The sequence below is a fragment of the Protopterus annectens genome, chromosome 13.part0 (genome assembly GCF_019279795.1).
Source record: "Protopterus annectens isolate FY-2018-M chromosome 13.part0, PAN1.0, whole genome shotgun sequence".
Taxonomy (NCBI): domain Eukaryota; kingdom Metazoa; phylum Chordata; order Ceratodontiformes; family Protopteridae; genus Protopterus; species Protopterus annectens.
In genome coordinates, this window is record NC_056747.1 from 891113729 (window position 1) to 891127240 (window position 13512).

Sequence of the window (13512 nt, forward strand, 5' to 3'; positions counted from 1 at the left end):
TGTGCCAGGGAATGAATGTTCTGAGCTGGTTTTGGGATATGGCTCAATAGTTGATATGGATCATTAAATGAATTATGAACATTATGTTAAATGTTTTATGCAAAACAACATCTAAAGATCATTCTGATGGCATCAATGGCAAGGTAAGGTGCTGGTTCACTAAACGTTATTAAAAGCAGGTAGAGCTGTACCAGCACCTTACCTTGCCATTGATGGCAAGGTAAGGTGCTGGTTCACTAAACGTTATTAAAAGCAGGTAGAGCTGTACCAATCTCAGACAAATGCTTAATCCTCTCACCTACTGAATCACTGAAGTAGGAACAGAATTTTTTGTTGAGCATGAGGTAGTTGCTATACTGCCTCAAAAAAATACCTAGTGTGATCAAGTCTGAATGTCAGTTATGTCCTAGTGTATCATGTGATCTGCACAGTAAAGAATAGGTTTCATCCTATTTGTTTAAGTAGCATATCACCATGGTATTATTTTCCAGGTTTCCTGGTTGCCATATTATTTTGAAATTCATCAGGAATAGAATTAGCTATTACTTACTTTAAATTGATATGCTTCTGGTTATGGAAGGACTTCCATCTGATATTGAAAAATTACGAACATCTGTATCATCAATACTGTCCTCAGGCTTAGTTTTAACAATAGTCTCATCTGTAGGGCTTTGTCCCACACGAATAGTAATTTGTTCTGCTCGGTATTCAACAAGGGCCCCAGAAATATTTTCTGCCATGCTAGTGAAAATCTTGACTCAAAGTTAAAGGGAAAATCCCCAGGCCATAGAAAGAATACTCTTTGGCACTACATTTTCCCATATGGCAACTGCCTGAATAAAGCAGACATCTGGGTAAGGGTAAACATGCATCTGCTACATCCTATGATAGGTAAACAGGTGATACACATTTGATAACTATTCCAGATTTCATGAACAGACACAATGTCAGGGATATGAAATGGAAATGTTCATGGCATGATCTGAACTGTCTGTGGTCCTTGTTAACAGGTATGTGCAGATTCACATCCCTTAAGATCTGGGATTACCAAGACAACCTGTAGAAAGAGGACTAGTTAGGATGCTTGTACAATTAATATCTGGAATTTGGTTACATTTAGGAAGTTAATAGAAGCAAGGCAGGTGCAGATATAAGGAGAGCCAAACAAGTAAAAAACTGCACTAGACTGACACACCAAGTATTTATTTAGGAAATAAAACAAAAAAGGTGAGTGCTTTCACGACAAAACTTGTCGCTTCATCAGACAAATAAATAAAAATGAAGCCAATATTTATAGTGTAGTTAGCAATCAGCTGACACTTAAGGTCACATGTTTGTTAAGGCTCATTACAAACTCTTATTAAAACAGATTAAAACATGTGTAAAAAATACATATAAATATAAATAAAAAGCCCAACATACAGTTCATAAAAATACTATATATATATATATATATATATATATATATATATATATATATAAAATATAATACATATGGATATATATATAAAAAGGGTACATAGATACATCTCTATATAAAGAAAAAAAAATATATATATATATATATATATATATATATATATATATATATATATATATACACACACACATCCCCACATACATATATATAAATTAACTATAACTATTAGTATTTCAAGAAACGAGAATTCAAAAAAGGTTTCAGAGTAAGCATGCCATTTAGTCCAGGATATCTCTCAGCATTTAATGAAAGAATCCATTTCTGCTCAATTCTTCTTCTTTCGGCTTTTCCCGGTTAGGGGTCACCATAGCGGATCACCTGTCCGCTCATGACTGGCAATGGAGTATTTACGGTGTCGAGTTGCCAGGCCAGCGCCCAACCTTCCACAGAAGGCACACACAAGCACGCACCCTCACCTAGGGCCAATTTAGTGTGTCCAATCCACCTACAGCATGTCTTTGGGATGTGGGAGGAAACCGGAGCACCCGGAGGAAACCCACGCAACCACAGGGAGGACATGCAGACTCTGCACAGAAGGCACCCCAGCCAAGGATCGAATCTGAGAACCTCTTGCTGTGAGGCATCAATGCTAACTGCTGCACCACCGTGGCCACCCAATGCTCTCTGTTAAATTTTCTATATCGCCCCCTCTTATATTAGGATAGACTACTTGAATGGCAAAAATCTAAAAGTGTGTGTAGGGTCATTCTGTTTAACGTGGTTAGCTAGAGCATTGGTTTCCTTAACACTATTTATATCTCAAATATGCTGAAGGATCCTATCCTTGAACATTCTATTAGTCTTCCCTACATAGTACTCATGACATTTCTGGCAGAAAAAGAAATATACAATGTTTTCAGTTCTGCAATCTACATAATTATAACTTGTAATAGTAAATTTGCGTATAGGATGTGTAAATGTCCTGTTACTATACAAATATTTACATGCAGAACACAGTCTGCATGGGAATGTGCCTAGGCGTACTGATTGAATAGGTCTATGTAAGTCCATTTTATTACATAGATGTTGTTTCAAGGACTTATTTCTAAAAGAAAATGACAGAATGCTTCCAATATTATCCAAAAGCACTGGTACATCATACAAAATATGTCAATCATTCTAAACAATTGTGGTGTATTCATTAACATCACTTGAGTACTGGAATACAATCCTAAATCCTTTATTATGTAGAGGGCGACCATCACCATAGTCCTTGTGTGCCCCATTTGTTAAATAAGGTTTACATCTATTTCCTCTTTGCTGCCAGGCTTGTTCTATAACAGAAGTAATCTCCTGTTCAGAATAACCTCTCTAGAAAGTCACATTTCAAGTTGTCTAGAGGTACTTGTGCTTCATCATCCTTATTATGTAACCGCAGCACCCTGTAAACCTGGCCTTTAAGTACATTTCTTGAAATATGTCTAGGGTACATACTAGTTTTGTGTAGGAGAGCATTCCTTCTAGTGGGTTTTCTATAGATGCTACTACTAATCTCGTTCAGATCAGATTTCTTGACTAACATCCAAGAAATCAATATCAGTGTTACAGTGCTGGTATGTAAACCTCAGGAACTGGGTTTGGGTGTGTAAATAATTAACAAAATCAGCAAGTTCATTCACGTTCCCTTTCCATAACATAAAGACCTCATCTACAAAACGCACATACCATAGGACATTATGTAGGAATGGGTTAGTCTCAGAAAGTATCACCTGCTGTTCCCAACTCACTAGATCTAGGTTGGCACAACTGTTAGCACAGGCAGTGCCCATCGCCACGCCAATCTTCTGGAGAAAAAACTCATTCTCAAACACAAAAATGTTACTTTCTAGCATAATTTCAAGAAGATTACAAATGAATTATATCTGCTCATTGTGACAGCATCTATTTAGCGTAAGGAATTCCCTAACTCTATTTCCCAGTCATTAGGTATGCATGTAAACAGTGACTCTATATCCTTAGTGACAAAACAATAATCTTCAATAGTGGTAATTCTATTATGTAATCTTTCTAAAAATATTTTAGTATCTTGTAATATAGTATAACAACCTTCTAACTGACAATAGGGTGAGAATACAAGAGAATAGTCAGTACTGCTTAGTGAAATCGAAGGGAAAGATTTCCCGCCCCTTCCCCAACATTGTTGCCTGCCTTTCCCCAGCCTCTGCATACTCCCCAGTCTTGGTCCTTTTCAAATGCCTGAATTGGGCTGCCCTGGATTGTGTATTTACAAGCAGAGTCGTTCAATTGCACATGGTGACAGTAGAATGAAAAAATGTGCAACAAAAACAATGTGGTCTTTCTCTTCTCTACCAAATGTTTAAGATTTCTTGCACTGCAGGACTCAAACTGAGCTAAAAACACCCAACCTAGAAGGTATTGGCAAATTACATAAGTTTATAACTGCTTCTTATGGCAGAGAAAAAGAACTGATAATACTCATACTCTAAGATACTCTTTTTAGAGGTGTACCATGCAATGTTTTGGGTTAGGGGCAGAAGTTCAGCTTTACATTAGGGAAGTCTGAAATCTTAAAGTTTGACAAGGCAGACCTCATTATATAACTAGTTCCTATGCATAATGAATAATACTGCAAAAATGATTACAAATCCCTTGTGAATATTGGAGGATGAACACACGTAGCCAATAACTGGTACTAGTGTACACATCCCCAGAAGAGCTCATCTGTCTCCAAGCACAGAACTGGCAGAAAAATATAGCGCTAGCTGGTGCAGAAAATAACCCATATGTGGGACAAATTAAGAGGGTTTCTGTTGTCAAATCATGTGTTTCCTTATGGGCAAAGAAGGCCCAAAACTTGTGCATGGAAGGGAATTACTTCTAAGCAGGGATATACCCATGGCATGCAAATTAACTTTTAAGGAAGCAATACTTTTCCTAGTAAAAGAGTGCAAATGAAGCGGCAAAGAAAGACTGTGACCAAAATGATACAGGTTTGCTACAGTACTACTTTCCCCCCAGGTAAAGACATCTAATAATTTAGCCGCATGTTCAGCATCTGTTAATTCCAAACTTAGGGTATACACAACAGAAATGAGGGAAAACTCATTGGGGAAGTTACAGACACACGTCTAGTGGTGTACAATTCACAAATGTCTTGTCATTCTTGTGGGGAACTAGAAGTTTGTATACAGTTCCAACAATCCAGATACACCACTGCTTCTAATCCTCATTTAACTGCTAAATGGTTTTGTTACAATGTTTCAAAAATGTTTTCTATCTTCAATGTTTTTCTTATCCAAAATTAAACAAATCAAACATTTGTGGTGGCCTATTCACATTCAGTTTGATAATGTCTGGCTGCAGCAGGTATTCTAGATCTCAAGAACACCACAACCATTCATAAAACTACCAGGTGAGGGTTACCTTCTCATTGTCATGATGCTGGAATGAACCCCCCCCCCCCCAAACATCCCTTGTCTGTCTGAATAACAGCCACCTTATACCATCTTCCTCAGTGGAAGATCTGAGGATGATCCCCATTACCAGGGAGCGAACTGGCCCGTGTCTCAATGGGAAGGTTCAACAGGTAATGGGCATGGAGGAAAAAGGATTAAGGAAAAAAACTAACTGCTATTTATACGAAAACTTTTTATTTATTTTATTCATCCTTTGTTGGTTGGGTTAGTCCCACTAGGTTAGGAGCCTCTTTTCAGGGTAGATCCCAAGTGTTATTTATACTACTACGGGAGACTTGGCTAGGGCATCAAGGAACTTTTCCTACACTTTTCAAAAGGTGCCACGGGGTCTTTTATATCCACCTGAGCCTCCACTATCTCAAGCAGATGGGTCCTCAGTTTAACATCTCATCCAAAGGATAACACACACAGGAGTGTAGCACCCCCATTATGCTGCACTATAGCGTCAGCAACTGATCTACCTGGTGTGGGAATAGAACCCATGGCCTTCTCCACCAAAGCGGTATGTGGTACCTGTTGTTCCACTGACAGTTTCAAAGTCAGTTTCTTTTACTTCAACCATAGATAAATGCAATACCAACAATGGTACTGCAGTCCATTAAAGGTTTATAACAATGTGAAAAGGAATCAATTTTATCTGCTCCATAATACAAAGGGGTGAAGTTTTAACTATGACTTAGAGGATCTAATATTGACTAGAGACTCGGGCACTGAAGAAGCTGAAATGGGAAAGTGGAAGTAAGAGGTTAATGCTAGCTCATCTACCTTGAAGAATGGAAGCAGTGCAGTGGGCACACAAGGATATGGCATGAAATGTATATTCCATGGATATGCACTTAGCTCTATCATGAGGTGTGTGTGGAAAAATGTATGTCTGTCCACAAAGAAAGCAGCAACACACCCTTAAGTCAGTTGATAAGGAGGAATTGGGGTCAGGAAACAGAAATACTCCTCAAGGCTGCCTCAGCAACAGTCGCACTAGGAAAGGCTCTTGCCATGGTGATGGGGAACAAACTGGCAGAAGTGTGCCAGGAGACACTATATGGAGAGTAGGCACGGAGACTGAAGAAAAAAAGATTAAAAAATGAACACACCCTAAAGCAGTTCATATTCACTAAAATCTTACCTATTACATAGAACAAAAGATCCAAGAAAGTACATTTTGTTTACAAACTTTAGCATGAACCCAGATGCATCTAACAAGTACCACATCATAAGCTAAGTGTGCGTTTACCATCACTGTTTATGGCAGAGATGCAAGTCAACCACTTTCAAACATAATGAAAATTCTAAAATGCAGTGCAGAATAAAAACACTACTATGAAAAAAGATGCACAGATGCAATTGCATAATGCAATACAGTTATACAATTGGAAAAAGCACAGTTTATAATTTAAAGTTCTAAAGCAATGCTGCTCCTTTTCTTGATGTCCTTAAACCTCAGACAGTATCAGTTGCAATGATTTATTTATTTATTTTTATTTATTTACATTTGTTGACTGGGAGTGTCCGACTTAGGTCCATTTTCAGCAGAAGCCCGGGGAGAAAAGCTCCACAGTTAAAATAAACACAGTAGTTACATTGGATTACATAGCGATTAACAATTTAACATAGCAATTACAAACATAGTTACAGATGAAGAACATAGTACATCAGTAGAGAACTAGAATCTTTATCTGCTAAGTACATAACAAACATTAACAAATGTTAAAATAAGAAGTTCCTGCTGTATAATAAGTACTAGGCTTATGAGCATCTGAGCTTGCTATAATCAAAGTAGTTAGTGGGGTGGAAAGAAAGGTAGTGGTTGGATGGGGTGGGTGATATTAGAGTGGGAGTTGCAAGGGCATAGCCAGCATGTTTTTAGGTGCGCTTTTAGTAAAGTTTTGAAGTGGGTGCATGATGGTATGGAGGTAATTGTGGGTGGGAGGGAGTTCCATAATTTGGCTATGGCGCAAGAGAATAGTGCTTCACCAGCAAAGTTATTGGCTTTAGTGATCTGCAAGTGATTTTTGTTGCTGGATCTTAGTGGTCTGGTGGTGCAATAGGGTTGGAGTAGATTCTGGAGGGATGGGACATTTAGTGGATGGTTTACTAGTTTGTGGGCGAGTGAGAGTTGATACCACTGAAGGAGGTGAGGGAGTTCAAGCCAGCCCATTTCAGCAAGTGAGAGACAGTGGTGACTATGGTAGGATGCCCCTGTGGCGAATTTGGTGGTTTTGTTGTAGCAGGTCTCTAGCTTGTTTAGATCGCATTGCTTTAGGTTGGTATATATTGGAGAAGCATAAAGTAGGGTGGAGATAAGGTAGGAATTTGCTATTGAAATCTTTGGTGAGAAGTTGCTTATTTCTGTACATCGCTCCTATTTTTTTGTGGACTTTTTTTGTGGTCATGGATATTTGAATGTCAAATTTTAGTTTGTCTATTTCCACCCCTAGCAATTTGGTGTGTTCAGTTGGGTATATAGTGGTGTTGTCTTTTGCTGTGATGTTAAAGTGAGAGTTGTTTTGAGTAGGTTTGGTGGGTTGGAAGATGAGTTGTTTAGTTTTGTTTGGGTTGAGTATTACTTGGGTATCGGATAACCAAGTTTCAACAGAAGAAAAGGCTTCCTGTGTGATTTTTTGCAGTTTGGATAGGGACTGGGCTGAGCAGATGATGGCTGAGTCATCTGCGTATTTTATGTGTGTGCCACGTTTGGTGGCAGAGGCTAGATTATTGGTGAAAATAAAGAAGAGTAGGGACCCAAGGATGGATCCTTGGGGAACCCCTATGGAGACAGGTAGTTGGGGAGATATGTCATTCTGCCATACAACAGATTGTTGGTGGTCAGACAGGTAACTCTGAAACCAGTTGGTGACTGATTGAGAGAAGGATAAATTATTGAGGACAGAGATAAGTTGTTTGTGTGGGACCATGTCAAATGCTTTAGATAGGTCTAGGAAAGTAGCAGAGGAGAGACAGCCACTGTTTTTATGCTGAAGGATAGTGTTAGTAAAGGAGAGTAAAGCAGTGATGGTGCTATGGTTTGGTCTGAAACCATGCTGAGTATTGGAAAGGAGGTTGTTAGTAAGGGGGTAGTCTGAGACCTGAGAGTGTATGCATCTCTCTAGTAGTTTAGAGAGTGGAGAGAGAATAGCTATGGGATGGTAATTGGTTAGTTCTGTGGAGGGGCTGCCTTTGTGGTGGGGAATTATATGTGATACTTTCCACAGTGTGGGAACACAACTTTCTGAAAGAGATTGGTTAACCAAGATGGATACTGGGTAGGCCAGAGTATCAGCTGTGATTTGTAGGTATTCACTTAGGAGGTTGTCTGCTGCTAATCTGGTGGGCTTAAGTTTAGTTAAGAGTTTTTTTATGTTGGCGGTAGGTACAGGAGAAAAAGAGAAGGCAGTGGGGAGATTACTAGTTGAAGGTGTGGGTTGGAGGGGAGGGGGTAGTGTTGTTTAGCTAGTGATAGTATGGGTTTGTGTGAAGTGTGTGTTGAATGAGGTAGAAATATTTTCGGATGAATGAGGGATGTTAGGAGGAGGGGTACTGACTTTACCTGGGTGGGGGATGGAGTTTATGGAGGACCAGAAGTGTTTGGGGCTGTGCTGGGAGGAGTCTAGGGCAGACTGGTAGCACTGGAATTTGTCCTGTTTTATTAGCTTTTTGACTCTACTGCGTAGTTCTAGGAATTTCTGTCTAGTTGAGGGGGTTTTGGTTTTGCTCCAGTGCTCCCAGGCTTTATCCCCATTTTTCATTTCTGACTTAGTGGTCTTCTGTAGCCATGGGGAGGATTGTGCTTCGGCTCTGGAAAGTCTTACGGGGGCATGGTAATTAAGGATGCTCAGGAAGGTAGTATTAAAAAATTCAACTGCGTCATCAAGACTGAGGTACTTTAAAGGATGCCAGTTACATTCTTTGAGGGATGAGATGAATGCGAGTGGGTTAAAGTTTAGTTTTTCATGTATTTGACGGTAGATGAAAGGTTTAGCTTGGTATAGGTATTTTTTTGAGTAGGAATGTTGGGGAGCAATCACTGAGGCTATCTGATAAGCAGCCTTTTATATATGACTGGGGGCTCTTGCTGACTAGTATCCAATCCAGGGTAGTGTGCTTGCTGGAGTTTTTATTTATCCTGGTTGGCGACTGGACTAGTTGGGTGAAGCCATGAAGATTTACATGATGGGTTGGGATGGTTGCCAGAACAGGATTGCCAGTCAATATTGAAATTACCTAAAATTATAGTTTCTTTGGGGAGATGGTGGGTAGACCAGCTGAGGAGGTTTTCTAGTGGAGGGATGTTTTGGCCAGGTGAGAAGTATCATCCAATAATGTTGATGGTTTTTGTTTTGGTTTATTTTGAGATTAGTATATATTATTTCTTCATTGCCTATTTGGGGAGCTGATGATTTTAAGATCTGCATGTTTAGATGCTGTTTAAATATTATAGCTACACTGCCTCCTTTCTTGTTTAGCCATTCTACTCTTAGTATGCCTTAACCAGTAGTATTTGTTCACTGGTAATGTGAGGTTTTAGCCAGGTTTCTGTCAGGATGACTAAATCTGGGGAATACAAGTCTATGGTGGCATGGAGTTCATGGACTTTGTTGGATATACTTCTAATATTTAGGCTTAGTAGAATGAAGTCACTTGGCTTTCTATTGGCTGTGATATGGGAGAAGTTGTGGTTTCTAGTCTGATTATGAGGATTGGGGTTGGAGATGGTAGGGCCAGGGTTGGGGTGGATGTCTCCACTTAGGGCTAGTTTTGATATGCATGAGGTTATTAGTTTTCTCAGTGTTTGAATGTGTTTGTTTATTAGGGAAACTTTATGATTGTACTCTGTGGGTAATTGGTATGGTGCGAGGATTACTATGTTAAGTTGTAGGGATGCTTTATTTTTGAGTAATATAGTTGGTAGAATATATGGAGGGTGTATAGGGATGGTTCTTGAGTTGGTGGGAGGAGCTGAGTGAGGGTGAGACTTGAATGGTGGTGTGAGTAGTAGTACAGTGGTAGTGGTTGAGTGGGGGAATTATGGAGCTTTGGTAGGATGTAAGATATGCAAGGAGAGTGCATGCAGTGAGCCATAGGTAAGGTATGCTTGTACATATTAGTTGAGAAGATGGAGGAGGTAGTGTTGGGTTTGTGCTGTGGTTGGCTATTGGAAAGATGGGAGGGGTTTGTGAGTGTATATTTTGTTATTTGTACACAAAGGCAAGACACATCCAACATAGTGACATTCAACAAAAAGAATACATGCATTACAGCAAATGGTCTACAAATATTGCAAAAACATGCTCTCACCTTTAAGTGCTGATTATTGTTGGGGTTTATGCGAAAACAGGAAACAAAACAGTCTATCATTAAATCCACATCAGCACTCTGATTGCTTCCACTTCGAGAAAATGGCTTATTAGGATTGAAAAGCAAATTCTGTAAACATAAAAAGTACTTGTGTTTAAATGCAATCTGCCCTTAGAATCATACAATAATTTAAAAAAAATATATCCTGCACCAAAATATCTAACGTTTGGAAAAAACGGACTACCTATTAAAATTCATCACTCTGGAAATGAAATCCTTTCACAATATAAATGGGTAGTATGTACAAATTATCCGCTAAAACTCTACTTCAAAACAAGTCTCAAAAATGGCACTTCCCAACTAAGTTAAATCAGCAACATTCCTCATTAAACAGATACACAAGTACTCATTCTTCAGTTCATCTTCAAGGACCAACCCTGCAATGGACAGAAGGGCTTGGTACATTATCCACATTCACACAGCACTTGCAATCTTGAGTTCTCATACTGTCAGCAAACAAAAACATTCTGGTTTATGTAGGACATTCACATAACACAGGGGGAAGTGTGCCACTAGGATCCTGCGTTCTAGATCCACCCAAACAGGGGTCTGTTCATTCAAGAAAGTATACCAACAAGTTTCCAAAATTATGACTCCAAACTTTATTTACAGAAATTCAAAATGCCATGATTTTGTACCTAAAGCATCCCATGCAAGGCACAGAGTGAAATAATGATGTACGAGTACAGAAAGTCCTTAAGGAGATTAATTGATATGGCAAACCACACAATATTCACACACATTTATATATATATATATATATATATATATATATATATATATATATATATATATATATATATATAAATACAAATATATTTTCACATCTTGGTTTATGAAGTCCATTGCAGTAGATAGAACAATTGGAAGATATCCCAACTAGTATCTCTCCACTCACCCACGCCACATCGCAACTCCAACAGGGCAGAGAGAGCCAGAAAAACAGAAGAGTGGAGATGTCAAAGAACGTCATGAAACAGTCATTATATAAATTACTTATTTTCTTGAGGAGAGCTTCAGTATATACTGCACTTCACAAAAGTTATGCACTGATGCCCAAGAGGCCAACTTCCCCTAAATAAATGCCCATTCAGTGTTATCACCAAAGGGCCCAGCATTTTTCTGTTAAATAGTTTGCAATCCATACTGATCGTCTTTTTCTGTAAAGCCTCTCCAGCAAGAAGCAAAGGAAATGAAGAGCTAGCTAGTCCTTATGCCTGTACTCCAAGACTTCACCAAAGCAGAACTACAACTGACAGTGACAACATGCATGATACTTTCTGCTGTACTTTCAATACCTGGAAATAAAACCAGGATATGAATGGAGTTACTGACTAAAACCTCAGAGGCCATCTTTGGAAGGAAGCAAGGCTTTTTTTTTTTTTTTTTTTTTAAACAGACACACTGGGTCTCTAAAGAATATCCTGGAGCTCTGAGATCCAGGCCTGAGGTGCTGCCCACTAAGTTGTACATATTTTAGGGCACAAACTTCTGAAAGACAGACATTATATCTTAAGTACAAAAAATTAGTTCTCATTATACACATTTTTTTAGCAGACCAGAGATTGAGAGATCCACACTTGAAATTATTTTACCAGTCAACAGAAACATGCAATGTCATATGGTGAACTCAGAAGCAGAACAGACAAGATCCCAAAAATAAGCCAGACAAGACTTAGACTAAACTGAAAACTCTCAGCCCAAATTAACACTTTTCAAATCTTTTCTTTCAAGTGTTCTAAAAGAAAGAAATCTAGGAAGAATGACTGGCTTAACAGAAAATCCTGAAGTTAAGCCTTCAGATGGCGGCATCCCCTTTTTCAAGTTGCAGAGCTCACAATGCTCAGGCTAGAACAGGCTCTGCAGCTGACCAGAGTGACACAGCCACAGTCAGGGTCTTCAGTCACCAATGAACAAGAATGAGCCCTGGCTCACCAACAAACAAGCCATAAAGGGAAGCTATGAAGGGGATGTAAAGGCACTTTCCCTCCCCTTCCACTAAGAACGAGTCACCCCAACCAAGCTGAAGGAAAAAAACCTGACTCATCCTGCAGGCTTCCACATAATGAACAGGTCCATTTCTGGAAAACAAGTATAATACAGTACTAAAAGTTAAAGCTCTGTGTAGGAGCTTGAACTGCAAACTCAAAATACTTTTAACAATGGACATCAAAGCCATCCTTGGACCTACAAAGCTATTACCAATTTTTTTTGCACTTGCTCTATCGCAGTGCTATGTAACAGTTATGTGCTGCATTTAGCTCTCAGGTTGTTTTAACAGTACCATACTTCCTAACCTCCTCTGATACTGCAAAAGCCAAAGTTCTCCGGAGTCTGTCAAAATATTTCTAAGTTTTGCAAAGTTCTGTGTTTGCAGAAGTTTTTCTATGTTTGTGCACATTTTTTTCTATTTGGGAACATTTCTCACCGAGTTTGTGAACTTATTTCCAAGAATTCTTGATACTGCAGAAGTTCCGTCTTTTGTTGCAAGGTATTTGTTACTGCACATGAACTCAAAACCAGCTTGTTTTACATTAAGAGGATTTTATTCCGTACTAGTGGAAGGCTTGTTATTTGTTTATCCAACTGGCCTGGTATAAAAGCCTCACATTTCAGTGTGATTACCCATGCCTTATCTAAACACAAACCTATCCAGTTTAAACCCCTTTGTAAGGGATGCTCTCCATAATCACCCAGTATACGCAGCTGATCGGAGAGCTGTCAGTTTGCTCAGACAGCAACACCACTGCAGGCCTTCCTACAGTATACTACTAAGCACTTTTACTTAGATCTTTAAGTGATTATCCCCCAATTCCTTCCCATCTACTAAGGATATAGTATAATGGATAGGCGCTTCCCTGTCATATCTGTTTCTGCCCTGGTGGACATGGGCATCCTGAGACAGAAGCAACTGCCTCATGTTCACTGGCAGCCACTTAAGAACAGAAAGTATATGACAGCTGTAGATGCACAGTCATTGGAGGCAAAGTTCTCACATGCACACACGAAAAATGTAAACTAGGCTGTCAGTGTTGCACCCAAAACACTCACTATCAACACTAATGAACCAACACACAGAGCCACATACGTGGATGTACTCGCATATATATATACACCAAAACCTCCAAGACCTCCTAAAAGCATCTCTCAGCGGGCCTGCGCACACTCAAAAAAAGACAGCACCTCACACAACACAACTCTGAAAATCAAAGTAGCCCCACTTCCAAGCCCATAAGGCAA

At 39.2% G+C, this 13512-nt stretch overlaps 1 protein-coding gene across 2 annotated transcripts in view; it reads right to left on the bottom strand.

Moving 5' to 3' along the window:
- NF1 (neurofibromin 1) overlaps nucleotides 1-13512 on the bottom strand; it is a 5218972-nt gene that overhangs the window by 3946415 nt on the left and 1259045 nt on the right. For both annotated transcript variants that reach the window (XM_044054637.1, XM_044054636.1), the window contains exon 10: nucleotides 10213-10341. In XM_044054637.1, the coding sequence (XP_043910572.1) occupies nucleotides 10213-10341 (129 nt within the window). The remainder of the gene's footprint in view (nucleotides 1-10212; nucleotides 10342-13512) is intronic.